We start from the raw sequence: 12,687 nt of genomic DNA, 5'->3' as shown, positions 1-12,687 counted from the left end.
GAATTTGGAAAACGTCTTTATACTTGAGTTTTGTTATATACAAACACAGTCGCGCACTAATCTGTGTGTTAATACTAATTTATTCATACTTAAAATTTAAATTAACATTGTTTTCAATAAAATTTACTTTTTAACCAATCACATCACATTAGTACACAGATTAATACACAATTATACTTACAAATATATTTTTGCTTATACTTCATGGGGTTACTGAGAAGCAAATTTTTCCATGACATTCAAGAAACCAATCTTCAAGCATCACGGGCATCTCCTATAGCCATGAGCTTTTTGCTTACAAATGCTAGTGTATTTTGCCTAATAAATCGATGGAGTTCATTATTTACCTGCTATGCATTGGGGAAGGGTGGGATTCGAACGAGAAGGGAGGGCCGAATGGGTGCATCTATTTTGTTATTGAAGGATTTAATCACCTGCTATGCAGTGTATTGTACTAATTTTCTTTTTCTTTATGTACCCATCTAGTTGGAGCGCTATTTTTCACCAAAAACAATTGGGCTATCCCAAAGCGGCTCTGTATAATCCATCTCATTCAGCTGCATTCTATTAGTTTTTTTTCCCCAATTCCTAGATTTTTTTCACTATTTATTATTTAATGTGAGAGGCATGACACATTGACACGTGTTAAATTACTCGACAAAAGATAAGAATAGTAATGGGAAAATCGCCAGTCGATTGTCCTAAATTCTTTTTGTCGGACAGCATTTGTATTGGTGTTTGGGCGGCTTTGGTTATAAAAGGCGAGAGGGAAAAACAGGGAAGGTAATATGGGTCTGCGAATTAGAAGCTTTTCATTTCTGTTTTCGACATTTCCGCTGCTTTTATCCTTGTTGCTGTTGATTTCGACCGCAATGGCCGAGTCTGCTCCCACCACCAAGCCTGGTGATTCTTCTTCTTCAGCGTCGGTCCAAATCGTGTACACAGAAAGGCCCCAGGGCGAGGATCCAGAGGCTTACCACATCCGTACCCTAACCGCCGTCCTCGGCAGGTCCTCTCTCTCTCTCTCTCTCTCAACTACGATAAATTTTATTCAATTACGTATATATCTGTGCTGCGTGGGTGGGTGAACGCGTATTGATTGGTTGTTGTTGTTATTATGTATGAATTTGTATTGGAAAGTGAGGCGGCTGCAAAAGAGGCTCTGTTGTATAGTTACAAGACCGCCGCTAGTGGATTCTCAGCTAAGCTTACGCCCGACCAGGTTTCCCAAATTTCAAGTATGCCTCTCCCTTTTTTTTTAAATATATATTATATTTGATGCACTTTCTTTCTCTCTTCACTCCCCCCCCCCCCCCCAAAAAAAAAATTGTTAGTAATTGATTGCTATGATAGTATTTTGATAATTAATTTATACGCACTTTTTCTTTTTTTATATTTAATTATATTTCCATTGGACATCTGTTTGGTTACTGAGAAACCTAAGGGGAAAAAATGGAGTCGTAGACTCACAAGTGTTGAATTGTGCTATCTTACGGTGTATATTGGTTGGGGGAATTTGCATCTTAATTGACTGGATAAAAAAAAATACATTACACCAAAATATTCTTTGTTATTATCGCTGTTATATTTTTTAAACCAAGACAACAACCAAATGGAAAGTTGACATCGGATTTATATATCAAATTTTTAATATCGTGCTAGGGTAAAGTTTGTGAAGAATGACCTGTTCTTCTTCTTGATGATTCTATATTTTGTGCTTTCAATTGTATATCTCACGGTTAGAATGCAAAAGATTGATGTTCTGCAATTTAAAATTGTCGAGCAAGGTCATATTTTAGACTTTTGTCTGTTGATTGTAAATGGAAAGTTTAGCTCAAAGTGAGGAATTGCGTTGAAATGAACTATCCACATGATGGTATGTGGTTCTTATGTCATTATGTTGTGTACTTTCCATTTTCACCTTGACAGTTTTCATATCTTGCACGGCCCATCTAAAATGGAATTTGATTAGATCTTACTTATATATTTGGAGAAAAAATAGGAATCATTGTAGGGTTTACAATAAATTGAACTCTTTGATGATTTAGGTGTGGTTTGGATAGTAAGATCAGATGAGATGGTTTTAAATGAAAGTTGAAAGTTGAATAAAATATTGTTATAATATTATTTTTTTAATATTATTATTGTTTTGAGATTTGAAAAAGTTGAATTATTTATTATATTTTGTATGGAAATCTGAGAAAGTTGTAATGATGAGATAAGGTAGGATGAGATTAAACACTTTCGCTATCCAAACAGGGCCTTTAGTCTCTGTTTCCTGATCTTTATTCTCCTTTTTGCTTCCTTAATTGTCTTGTTCCATCATCATGCAAAATCAATTTACACGTCTGCTGAAAGACTGCCTTGCATTTTTCTTGCATACAGCCAGTTGGATTGTTTGTGATCCTCCTGAGCCGGGCTTTTCTAGGCGAATTTTATTTTCCTATATGAAGGGATATACATGTAACAACCCAAGAAAAGGAAACCCTATAATTGGCACCTATTGGAATAATTATAAACCCACCCAAAAAAAAAAAAAAATACCCTATAAGGTTTTCCTCCCTACCAATGTGGGATCTCATTTTCCACCATCTTATACCAAGTCCGAGATATTACAATCTTTCCCCCATTGTTTAAATCCTTGATATCCTCGTTAGGTCATTCTGTTGTAGTGGACACGTCTCAAATCTCACACTTCTAGCTGTGACAATCCAAGGAAAGTTCCAGCCACTTTGTATCTGGAATCATGATTAGCCCCAATAATTTCTCCCTCCTATGCAATGAGGGATCTCATGTATCTCCCCACTCATACCAAATCCAGGGTGTTACAAATTCATGTCCAATGTTTATTAGCTTATACTTTAGATTGTAGCCTCTTTTTTTATCATGTTTGTTAGTTACTCAAGTACAATGGTTATGTACCGTTATAGTAAATATATTTACTACCCTCCTTTCTTTACTAGACAAAACTCTCAAATTCCATTCAGAATAATAATTTTTTTTTTTGGAATTTTTTTTTTTTTTTGGCACCGGGTGTCAAGGAATAGCATCTCGACTAATCCCAAGGGTACACAAGCCCTTGACAAGGAGTTTCCTATAAGTGTACATCGGGTAATTTAAGAGAAAAATCTCTCAGTTCGATCGCTCCTAGAGATTGTTTGTACTCAAGGAAAATTGAACCTTAGACCTAAGGGGAGCATAACCCCAAACCCAAAGCCTTTACTACTTGAGCCAACCCCTATGGTTTTTTATTTATGTTTTTTTTTTAAGTTTTGACGATGCATTGACTATAGAATCTAGTGTTGAGCTGGGCACCAACTGGCAATGTTATCTAGATAAGCTTCTAAACTTATGAAGTGGTCTTATTTTTAATAGTCTGTTAATTTTAGTTATAATTCTTATATAAATGCAATCTCTTCTGGCTTGTGTTATTTATAAGATGCTGATTTATTTTAGAGTTAAGCTCGTTTATTAAAGGTCTGTTCTGCATCTTGTAGTGGTTTTTATCAACATTGTTAGGCTGAGAAATACAATGCTCTCCAGTCTCCATACAATAATATATATGTTTTTTGGTAGAACAACCCGGTGTTCTTCAGGTTGTCCCAAGCCGTACGCTTCAGCTACATTCAGGACCTGGGAAGCCGCACTGAAGGATGTGAAGCTCCTGCACTTACTAGTATATATGTTTCAAACAGCTTTTTCATGTATAAACCATTGTGCCTATGTGCTCTGGGGCATATAGCCTTTCATCTAAATAAGGTTTATCCTTTGGATCTAAGCGACATATAAAAGTGTGCTCTCGTATATGGTATTCGCTGCGTGGTACATATGACGTGTAACACCAACTTTTTCGGGTTTTTCTTATTCTAATATGATATGGGTACTTGAAAATTTTCTTTTGGGAAATCATTCACGATGGAAACGAAGGTATGGTGATTTTTTCTTCGCCTCAGCAATCTATTTTCTCCCGTAAGTCGAACTCGAGATCTTCTCTTTTGAAGGCAGAGGTAATACATTTCTTGGGCATCAGATTTCCCTTTTTTTTTTCTAAAAAAAAAAAATGCAATTTAAAAACTACCAAATTTAAATTTGATCATGCTGGAAATTTGATTGAAAAAATCCTATCTTCAAGCTCCTGCATAAAATATTTTTAGTAAAATGATTATATTGTATAATTTGATTTTGACGATAAATTTTAAAATTTGAATATTATAAATTATATTTTATAAATAGTAAAATATAATTTATAATATTTAAATTTTAAAATTTATTTTTTAAATTAAATTATATCATATAAGGGTGGTTTTTAAACGCCGGTTTAATAATAAAGTTATTTTAAATATATTCCTACCGGATTATTAAAACAGGATTTATATTGAATAAATCAATTTCTCAGTATCAGAAAAAAATACGAAGACAGAGAGAGAGAGATAGATCATGATATCTCCCGCCATACGGAGAAGTAATCTCCGGTATTTTCCCGCCTTTGGAAGACGCAGCAGCATTCTAGTTTTTCGATTTCTCCATTCCTTTTCAGTTCCGTTCTGCCTCCCTCGAAAAAATTAGGGTTCCCGAATTGCCGCCAGTGATGTCGGAGCTGAGCTGGAGACACCAGACCCTCATTCAAGCTTTGTTATCACGTGGCCCTCTCAGGGACGATGAGTTCCATTCCATCTTCACCGCCCTCACTGGCAAAAACTCAGGTATCCCTCTTCCTCTTTCTTCCTTCGTTCCCCCTTTTCTTTTTCTGTTCTTTTCCAATAATTCACTTTTTTATATTGTTATGATATTTCCAGATGTCGTTGGTTCTCTCTCTTTCTTCTTGTATTTTTACATTTACAACCCCTTTCCCCTTCGTCCTTGCAATTGACCCGCTCAACCTAAAAACCCCGACTTCCTGTGGTTCTCGAAGTTCGACAGAAATTGACTACCAGGATCAAGCTAGTATCAGTGATAACAGATTATCTCTTACATCTCCATCAGCAGCATCTCTTTGTTTATGTGATTTAGGTTGTCATATTTGATACAGGTGCTCATAAACAGCTATTTGATGAATACCTCCTGAAGATAAATAAGTCACTTTCTTATGTTCAGTGTGAGTTACGGGGCTTCCGAAACCAATACGATGGACGGATTTACTATGGGGTGGTCAATAATATTTCTGACGAACAGTCCAATCTGGGAACGAAATATTCGGTTCCCCAGATTGCTTTCTTCAAGGCAATTGTAAGGCTGGTTAAAACTTATACTAAATTGAAAGAAATTTTTATTTTCTAATTTGGTTAGTGGACAATATATTTAGTTGATGCAACGCTTATTATTTTCAGTCATTGTTTTAGTGGGGTGGAATTCTGCTAAGATTTTTGTATTGGATACTCTACAACTTGAAATGATCAACTCAATATGAAAATTATGTTGCAGATGGTAAAACATAACTTGGGTTTACTTGCAACTTGATTGTTGCCATTTTTTTAATTTTTTCTCATATTCTTCTCTTGTGTTCATTAAGAATATAATTAACTTAAAAATATACGAATCTTTATTACTTTTTTCGAAGATCTGTTACTAGTGGAATAATGGGGAAATATTGATCGAGGAAAGTGTCAGAACATTCACTTGAAATTGCATTATCCTTAGTTATTATTTGGTGAATGATGAGGAAAAGACAGGTAATTTAATCACATGCTCGCTACATGAGGCTTTTCTCAATGCAAACTCTGTGAAATATTTTATGCCAATAGAAGTTGGATGTCTAAAAGTATGAGATTTGAATGGCTTCATCCATATTGAGTCATGCTGTGTTCTTTTTTATGTCAAATATCAGATAGAAGCAATTCTGCAAGATGCTGCAGCGGAAGGTAGCATATCTGACATCGATGTCCTTAATATACGCTTGGAGACTCAGGTCTGAATCTTGCTAAGAATACTTGTTCTTTATCAAGAAACATATGACCTTGTTTGATGCACTAATGTTTTATGTGCTGCAAATACGAGTTAGCAAGTTGAGTGATGCAAATCCAACTAAATATTATACATCAGCTATAAGTGGGCAAACAAATTAGCATTAGAAAATCCCACTGTAGGAGTTATACTAGTTTTGTTATAAACTCAGAGAGAGAGAAATAGAGATCAAAATCAAGGCTAAGGAGCTTGATTTTACCATCAAAGTTTACCTAGGGAAAAGAACTTAAGTTTGAAATTTTAGAATTGTTAAGGTGCCATTTACAATATTTTGCTACTGTAATATGAATAGTGGTCTGCAAAATATATTAATTTTTTTAATCGCTACAGTGGAAAGTTCATGGCACCATCGAAGGATGTGAAAATACCGGCCATATGTTGTTGGATCAAGTTTTTTTAACCTCTCCATCAGTAGTCCACAAGAAATGGGTTCCTCTGATTCCCTTCATTTTATCAAACCTCCATATCAAGAATCTCATTAACGGAACCTCTACACTTCTCATTCCTCTCCCCCCCCCCCCCCCCCCAAGAAAAAGTCGGCAGTTCCAACACACGTGGAGGCAAACTTATTTCTTCAGTATGTTGCAGAGACTAACCTTCCTTGATTTGATGGATGTCCTTCCTTCCTCTGGAAATTCTCTGTACAATAGTGTACCAAAATTAATTACCTTCAACAGACTGCTTGATTTTCTCCCACTTTATTTTGTTCCGCCCTCTTTGAGCTGCCATGATAGAGTTTGTTATGTTGCATTTTCTGATTTTTTTTTTCCTGGTTTTAGGGAATTATGTTCCACAGAATCATGGAATACAACATCCTTCAAAAAGAAAAATACTTCGGGTGAGAGAGAAAATGAGAAAGAAAGAGTTTTTAGACAGAGCTTTTTAAGTTTTATGGTGTCGAAGGTGGTGTTTGTGTTGTGGAGTGCTGTAGAAGAGGGGATTTTCTCCTTAGAAATAAGTTTTTTATTTAGTACCAATAAAAATGTTGAGATATGAGATTCATTAACATGCTGTGTTAATGAGTCAAGACGATGAAATTGAATTTCTAACACATCTTAGTAGATAAAGTGAAGGCCAAATTAAAGGACAAAACGTGTCATCTTGCAAAAATCTAAGGGAAGGCCAGCATAATCTAGCCAGACATATTTTCAATATCTCACATTAAAGGAAATATTGTAGTACCTAGAAACATTGATTTAACTCTGCACAAAGTACTCCAAATGATCAATAAAAAAGAACGACCATGACACCATGGTCAAGCTCATACCAACAAGGAAGAAGAAAACAAGAAATGAAGCTAAACTGACCTTAGCATTATATGGTCTTTTTTCTACTTGACCTTGGCATTATATGGTGCATGTGAACAGTTATTTATTACTTGCCACAGAAAATATTGTGCAGCAAAACTTTGGACACGTATCTAGGTAGGGCCTAATTCTCTCAGATCTTATGGCAGAATCATTGTTTATTGACTCAGGCTTGCCTATAATGGATGTTTCCAGAAATAGTGACTGTACGCTTTTAGTGTGATAAGATTCATGACAATTCATCCTTTTATGTAGGCTCCCTTGACCGTTCCACCACTTTCTCGTTAAAAAATGAGTTATTATTCTTAAAAGCTTGATGTTGTGCTTGATATTTCATGTGGTCTATCTTCAGGTTTTGACTGGCACAGGATCGCAATCACAGGGCGGTCTAACTCAAGTCCCTCCTGCACTTAAGAATTTCTCAATATCTCAGAAGCAAAAAGCTCTGGATGAACTTGTGCGGGATCAGTGGCTTACTCGTACCCCTGATGGTAACATCGGACTTGGTGTCAGATCCTTTCTTGATCTGCGCAGCTATTTCCGTAATAACGATATCCCTCCATGTCAAGTATGCAACGAAGCTGGAGTGAAGGTTGTAACTGGTTGCTGCTTTGCCACATCAGTAAATACTGGCTTTTTAATATATATATATATATATATATAGATACACACACACACACACATGTGTTTGTGTGTGAACCTCTAGGGATTGGCTCAAGTGGTAAAGGCCTTGGTGTTGATGGTATGCTCCCTCCAAGATCTTAAAGTTTGAAATCTCTTAGGGGCGAAAACAATCTCTAGGGACTATTGGATTGGGGGATTTTTTTTCTTGATTACCTGAGGTATACTTGTGAAAAATTTCTTGTTGAGGGCTTATGTGCTCTCGGAATTAGTCGGGACGCTGTTCTCGGACACCCAGTGTCAATATAATATATATATCTATGTGTATGTGCATGTGCGTATATATATGCATATGCAAGTAGTTCATATCGCGAGTACAATGAATCAGTTTTACATGCTCGGGCTTCTTTATTTTTCTTTGTTCAAGTCCTTGAGTGGTTTCAAAGTAAAATCTAATGTTTTATTCGACGGGATAATAGTAATGGAAAAAGTTCTCCACTTGTTCCAACCAAACTAATGGAATAGTTATTTGCTACTGCTATTTAAGTTCATACTTTGCTGGGTTTGTTTCTGACAGGCAGAGTTGTGCCAGAATGAATCTTGTACAGTCCGAGTTCATAAGTACTGCCTAAAGCAGTTATTTTCTCAAAGAAAGGTATATACTCTTGATGCTTCTCATGTTTACAGTCAACAGAATTTCACATACTTCATACATCTGCCGACTTTACTGAGTTTCAGGGTGAAAGTGTTTGTCCAAGTTGCGGGACTCAATGGAATTATGTAGCACCTAAAGCGGAGCTCATAGAGGAAGGGAACGAGGCAGATGCACCCACCCAGGGCCAGCCACCTTCAGGATCTAAAAGAAAGAGGCTTGAAAGCAGCAAGCCGGGCGATGCAAATGCAGTTCGATCTGGTCCTTCTCAAGCGTCTAGACCTACATCTGATCTGAGAAGAACAACCCGAAGCACCACCCGTATAAAGTAATTGTTTGCGCATGCCACCTTTATAAGGGACAACTGGAAATATGCTGTATATTTTGCTTTGAAACAGCCAAGGTTCGCTGCGCGGAGTGAGTAGTTGCTACTGGAATATATGGTGGAATGCTTCACAACTCTCTGTTTTTTGATATCCTAAGTATTCCGCAACGAACTGTGAGATACCATATTAGATTCTCTCTGAGTAGCCTGAAAACAGCTGGACGAATTTATGTTTAATATATGATTCTCCGTTCATTTGCTACCAACACTGAGAGTCTCTCATTCCTTTTCCTCGGCCTTGAATGCCAACTGGTTCCCTTTTAACTTATGCTTTGTTGTTGTCTCCACAAATGCTTGTCAGTTTTCAGTCACAGCGAAATGCGAATGCTTATAGTTTTGGAACGAGAGAGAGAGAGAGAGATTTCACGTGCTGTTTTTTTTTTTTTGTAAGCAAGTTTCATTCCTGAAATAATATTACAAAGTTTCCATAAACCATAGTGCTACTTAATTATACATAATTATACATAAAACTAGAAAAATGGAGGATCCTTACCACTATGAAATTCTAAAACACAATCAAGAATTTGAAACTGGGGAATGCTTCCATAAACAAGATTGGAAGCTGCCCATTGCGCAATGTTATGTGCACATCGATTCTGGAATCGATGAATTTTCCTGGCACTCCATTTTTCAAAACAATGGAGTAAGTGATGGATGTCCTTGGAGATTGACTGTATTTCCCAATCTGTTGGTGTCTTTGAATTGGAAATGGCCTGAATAACCTCTTGAGAGTCTCCTTCAATGATGATCTTTGTTTGTTTTCTATTCACTGATTCTTGAACTGCCATTAATGCCGCTGCAGCTTCACCCACATTTGGATTTTTGAAATGTATGAAATCTGTTTGAATATACACTGGAGTTCCTGCTTCAGTTCTGCATATGCATGCTATTGTGCTACCATGAGTTCTTACTGCCACATCAAAAGATAGAGAGTGGAATCTAGGTGGAGATGCTTGCCAGTTGTTTTCTGTTTGATTGAACTTGATGTTCTAGGCTCTATTATGCTCCTTAAAAATCTGTGAAACTTTTGACATAAACTAGTTTGGGGAATGACAAATTTCATCATGGATAATTTGGTTTATGAGAAACCAGATATTATACATGGCGTCGAAAGCAAAAAGTTGGAATGAGTGAGTTTCCTCTTCTAGAATTTGTAAAACAGATGATGGATTAAGAATGTTTAAGATCCATATTGAGAGAGGCTGAGATGCAAAGTTTTCAATGTTAATAGGCCATCTTGAGTTTCTTCAAAGGATTCTTGAGAATGAGTATTTGAGGAAAAGATGAGATAGGCTTTCCTCTTCTGTGTTACACAATGGACAGAGGCTTTGATCTTCTTCCATATGGATGAATCTTTTTAAAAGGGATCTTGTGGGAAGTATTTGGTGCACAGCCTTCCAAAGGAATAATTTCAATTTGTCTTGTATTTTTAATTTCCAGATTTTTTTCCAAATGTTTGCAGAGTTTTCGGTATAAGTGGGTGCTTCGGTTCTAGTTAGTGTAGTGTAAGCCGACTTGACAGAAAAATTTCCTGATGAGTGATGGATCCATTTTATTTTGTTAAGGGTATGTGAGTAGTTATAGTTGCTGAGTGGAATTTTCAATATGGCATTGATAGATTCAGGAGTGAAAAGGGCTTGTAGAAGAATGGTGTTCCATCTTCGAGGTTCCTCAAAAGTAAGCTCTGCCACTTTCATGTTAGGCTCAAGGTCTATAATATTTTGATTTGGTAGACGTTTAAGATTTTGGAGACCGGGTACCCAAGGATCAGACCAGACCTTAGTAGAGATGCCATTGTTAATTTACATGCACCTACTATTTTTGATAAACTCCCTTTGCTTTAAGATACCTTTCCAAAACCAGGAGGCATTTGGCTTATTGTTAATAACAAAGAAAGATGAGTTTTTCAAATATTTTTTTTTTACAAAAATTTTCCAAAGACCATTAGAGTTGTTAACAAGAGACCAAACGAATTTTGAAATGAGAGCTTTGTTGAAGAAATATAGTTTTTTAAGACCTAGACCTCCTAGAGATTTAGGCATGCAGATTGATTTCCAAGATTTTGGGGTGAACTTATGCCTATTAATGTTTGCATGCCCCCACCAAAAATTTCGAAAGATGCTGTCCAGCTGGTTTGTGATTTTATTAGGCATCCAGATGGTGGACATTGTATAAGAAGGAATGGTGCTAGCCACAGATCTAATGAGAGTGGTTCTACCCGCCTGAGAGAAAAGCTTTGATTTCCAACCTTGCATTCTATTTTGTATTTTTTCTTTTATTTCTTGAAATAAATTCATTTTGTCAGCTCCAAGATAGAGAGGAAGACCAAGATATCTGAGTTTGGGAGGAGTTGTTTTAAAGTTCAATGATTCTTTTATTTCTCTTATGGTATTGCTTTGAGCGTTTCTACTAAAGTGGATGGAAGATTTACCAAAGTTTATCTTTTGGCCAGACCATGAAGTATATGTATCTAGGCAATAAGCAAAGGCTTCGGCATTTTGAAGAGAAGCTGTTCCAAATAGGATAAGATCGTCTGCAAAAAGGAGGTGAGAAAGAGTGGGTCCTCTTTTGGAAAAACTGATACCCACTATGGGGTTTTTCATTTCTTCCCTGAGTATGAATCTAGAGATCACTTCGCTTCTTAAAATAAAAAGAAAATGTGACAAAGGGTCATTTTGTCTAATGCCTCTTGAGGGGAGAATGAAACCATTTGGGGATCCATTAATAATAATGGAGTAAGAAACCATGGATATGCATTCACTAATCCAGTTTATCCATTTTTTATTAAAATAAAAAGAAAAGGTGACAAATGGTCACTTTGTCTACTGCCTCTTGAGGGGAGAATGAAACCATTTGGGGATCCATTAATAATAATGGAGTAAGAAACCATGGATATGCATTCACTAATCCAGTTTATCCATTTTTGATTGAACCCCAAATGTTTGAAGATAGAGAGGAGGAAGGGCCATTCCATATAGTCAAAAGCTTTTTACATATCAATTTTAATGGCCATAAGACCCTTTCGACCTTTCTTTTATTTCAAGGAATGGAAGATTTCTTGAGCCAAAATTGTGTTCTCTTAGATTAATCTCCCTTGGACAAATGCTTTGGAATGGAGAGATAATGCTCGGCAGAATGATTTTAAGCCTATTTGCAAAGATTTTTGCTATTATTTTATAGTAAACATTGGAAAGACTAATAGGCTTGAAATGATGGGGAGCATTGGGGTTGGCAATCTTTAGGACCAGGGCAATGTTAGTGTGGTTCCACTCTTTAAGGAGTTTGCCTTGAATAAAGAAATTTTTTATGGCTGCAATGATATCATTTTTAATAACGTCTCAATAGAACTTGTAGAAGAGGCCCGTGAAACCATCAGGGCTAGGAGCTTTTATGGATGGAGTTTGGCTAATGGTGTTAGAAATTTCTTCTTTAGTTGGGATTTGGCAAAGAAAATGATTGTCAGCACTGTTGATTTTGATGGGGAAGAGGCTTGCTAGTTCATCCGAAGTTTCAGGATTAGTATAGGTGAATATTTCTTTGAAGTGATCCTGGAACTTTTTCTTGATGGTATTATTATCAGAAGTCCATTGTCTTGGGCTAATTTTTAAGCAATCAATTCTATTTTGTCTTCTCCTTATAGAAGTGGATGTATGGAAAAATTTTGTATTAAGGTCAATGGTGGTAAGCCATGTAACTTTGGATCTCTAGCGCCATAGAGATTCTTCTCTACGTTGGAGTTCTTCTAAATTTCACTTTAAGTT

The 12,687-nt window shown here is 36.3% G+C and overlaps 2 protein-coding genes across 4 annotated transcripts; both read left to right on the top strand.

Moving 5' to 3' along the window:
• Positions 1 to 702: 702 nt before the first annotated feature.
• On the top strand, positions 703 to 3,891 carry LOC122315645 (subtilisin-like protease SBT3.17). 2 transcript variants are annotated; one of them, XM_043131691.1, is made up of 3 exons: positions 703 to 1,009; positions 1,141 to 1,238; positions 3,498 to 3,891. In XM_043131691.1, the coding sequence occupies exons 1-3, from the start codon at positions 789 to 791 to the stop codon at positions 3,740 to 3,742; spliced, it is 564 nt and encodes a 187-aa protein (XP_042987625.1). In that variant the 5' UTR covers positions 703 to 788; the 3' UTR covers positions 3,743 to 3,891. The 2 variants fall into 2 exon arrangements, with proteins under 2 accessions (XP_042987625.1, XP_042987626.1); XM_043131692.1 differs by having other exon boundaries at positions 711 to 1,009; positions 3,577 to 3,891.
• LOC122315644 (non-structural maintenance of chromosomes element 1 homolog) lies at positions 3,865 to 9,132 on the top strand. Of its 2 annotated transcripts, XM_043131689.1 has the most exons (7): positions 3,865 to 4,007; positions 4,397 to 4,703; positions 5,030 to 5,226; positions 5,825 to 5,905; positions 7,621 to 7,890; positions 8,467 to 8,544; positions 8,628 to 9,132. In XM_043131689.1, exons 2-7 carry the CDS (start codon positions 4,589 to 4,591, stop codon positions 8,871 to 8,873), a joined length of 987 nt encoding a protein of 328 aa, XP_042987623.1. In that variant the 5' UTR covers positions 3,865 to 4,007; positions 4,397 to 4,588; the 3' UTR covers positions 8,874 to 9,132. The 2 variants fall into 2 exon arrangements, with proteins under 2 accessions (XP_042987623.1, XP_042987624.1); XM_043131690.1 differs by lacking the exon at positions 3,865 to 4,007 and having other exon boundaries at positions 4,290 to 4,703; positions 7,621 to 7,860.
• The last annotated feature ends 3,555 nt before the right edge of the window (positions 9,133 to 12,687 follow it).

This window comes from Carya illinoinensis, chromosome 7, assembly GCF_018687715.1.
Source record: "Carya illinoinensis cultivar Pawnee chromosome 7, C.illinoinensisPawnee_v1, whole genome shotgun sequence".
Taxonomy (NCBI): domain Eukaryota; kingdom Viridiplantae; phylum Streptophyta; class Magnoliopsida; order Fagales; family Juglandaceae; genus Carya; species Carya illinoinensis.
This window is presented reverse-complemented; position numbering and strand designations above follow the sequence as displayed.

What these genes read in the sequence shown, in the direction of transcription:
- LOC122315645 (XM_043131691.1), top strand. Translation starts at nt 789, where the DNA reads ATGGGTCTGCGAATTAGAAGCTTTTCATTTCTGTTTTCGACATTTCCG. An exon ending in CTAACCGCCGTCCTCGGCAG is followed by an intron (nt 1,010 to 1,140) that starts GTCCTCTCTCTC and finishes TGTATTGGAAAG; the next exon opens with TGAGGCGGCTGCAAAAGAGG. An exon ending in CCAGGTTTCCCAAATTTCAA is followed by an intron (nt 1,239 to 3,497) that starts GTATGCCTCTCC and finishes TGCATCTTGTAG; the next exon opens with TGGTTTTTATCAACATTGTT.
- LOC122315644 (XM_043131689.1), top strand. Translation starts at nt 4,589, where the DNA reads ATGTCGGAGCTGAGCTGGAGACACCAGACCCTCATTCAAGCTTTGTTA. An exon ending in TTGCTTTCTTCAAGGCAATT is followed by an intron (nt 5,227 to 5,824) that starts GTAAGGCTGGTT and finishes GTCAAATATCAG; the next exon opens with ATAGAAGCAATTCTGCAAGA. An exon ending in AGTTATTTTCTCAAAGAAAG is followed by an intron (nt 8,545 to 8,627) that starts GTATATACTCTT and finishes ACTGAGTTTCAG; the next exon opens with GGTGAAAGTGTTTGTCCAAG.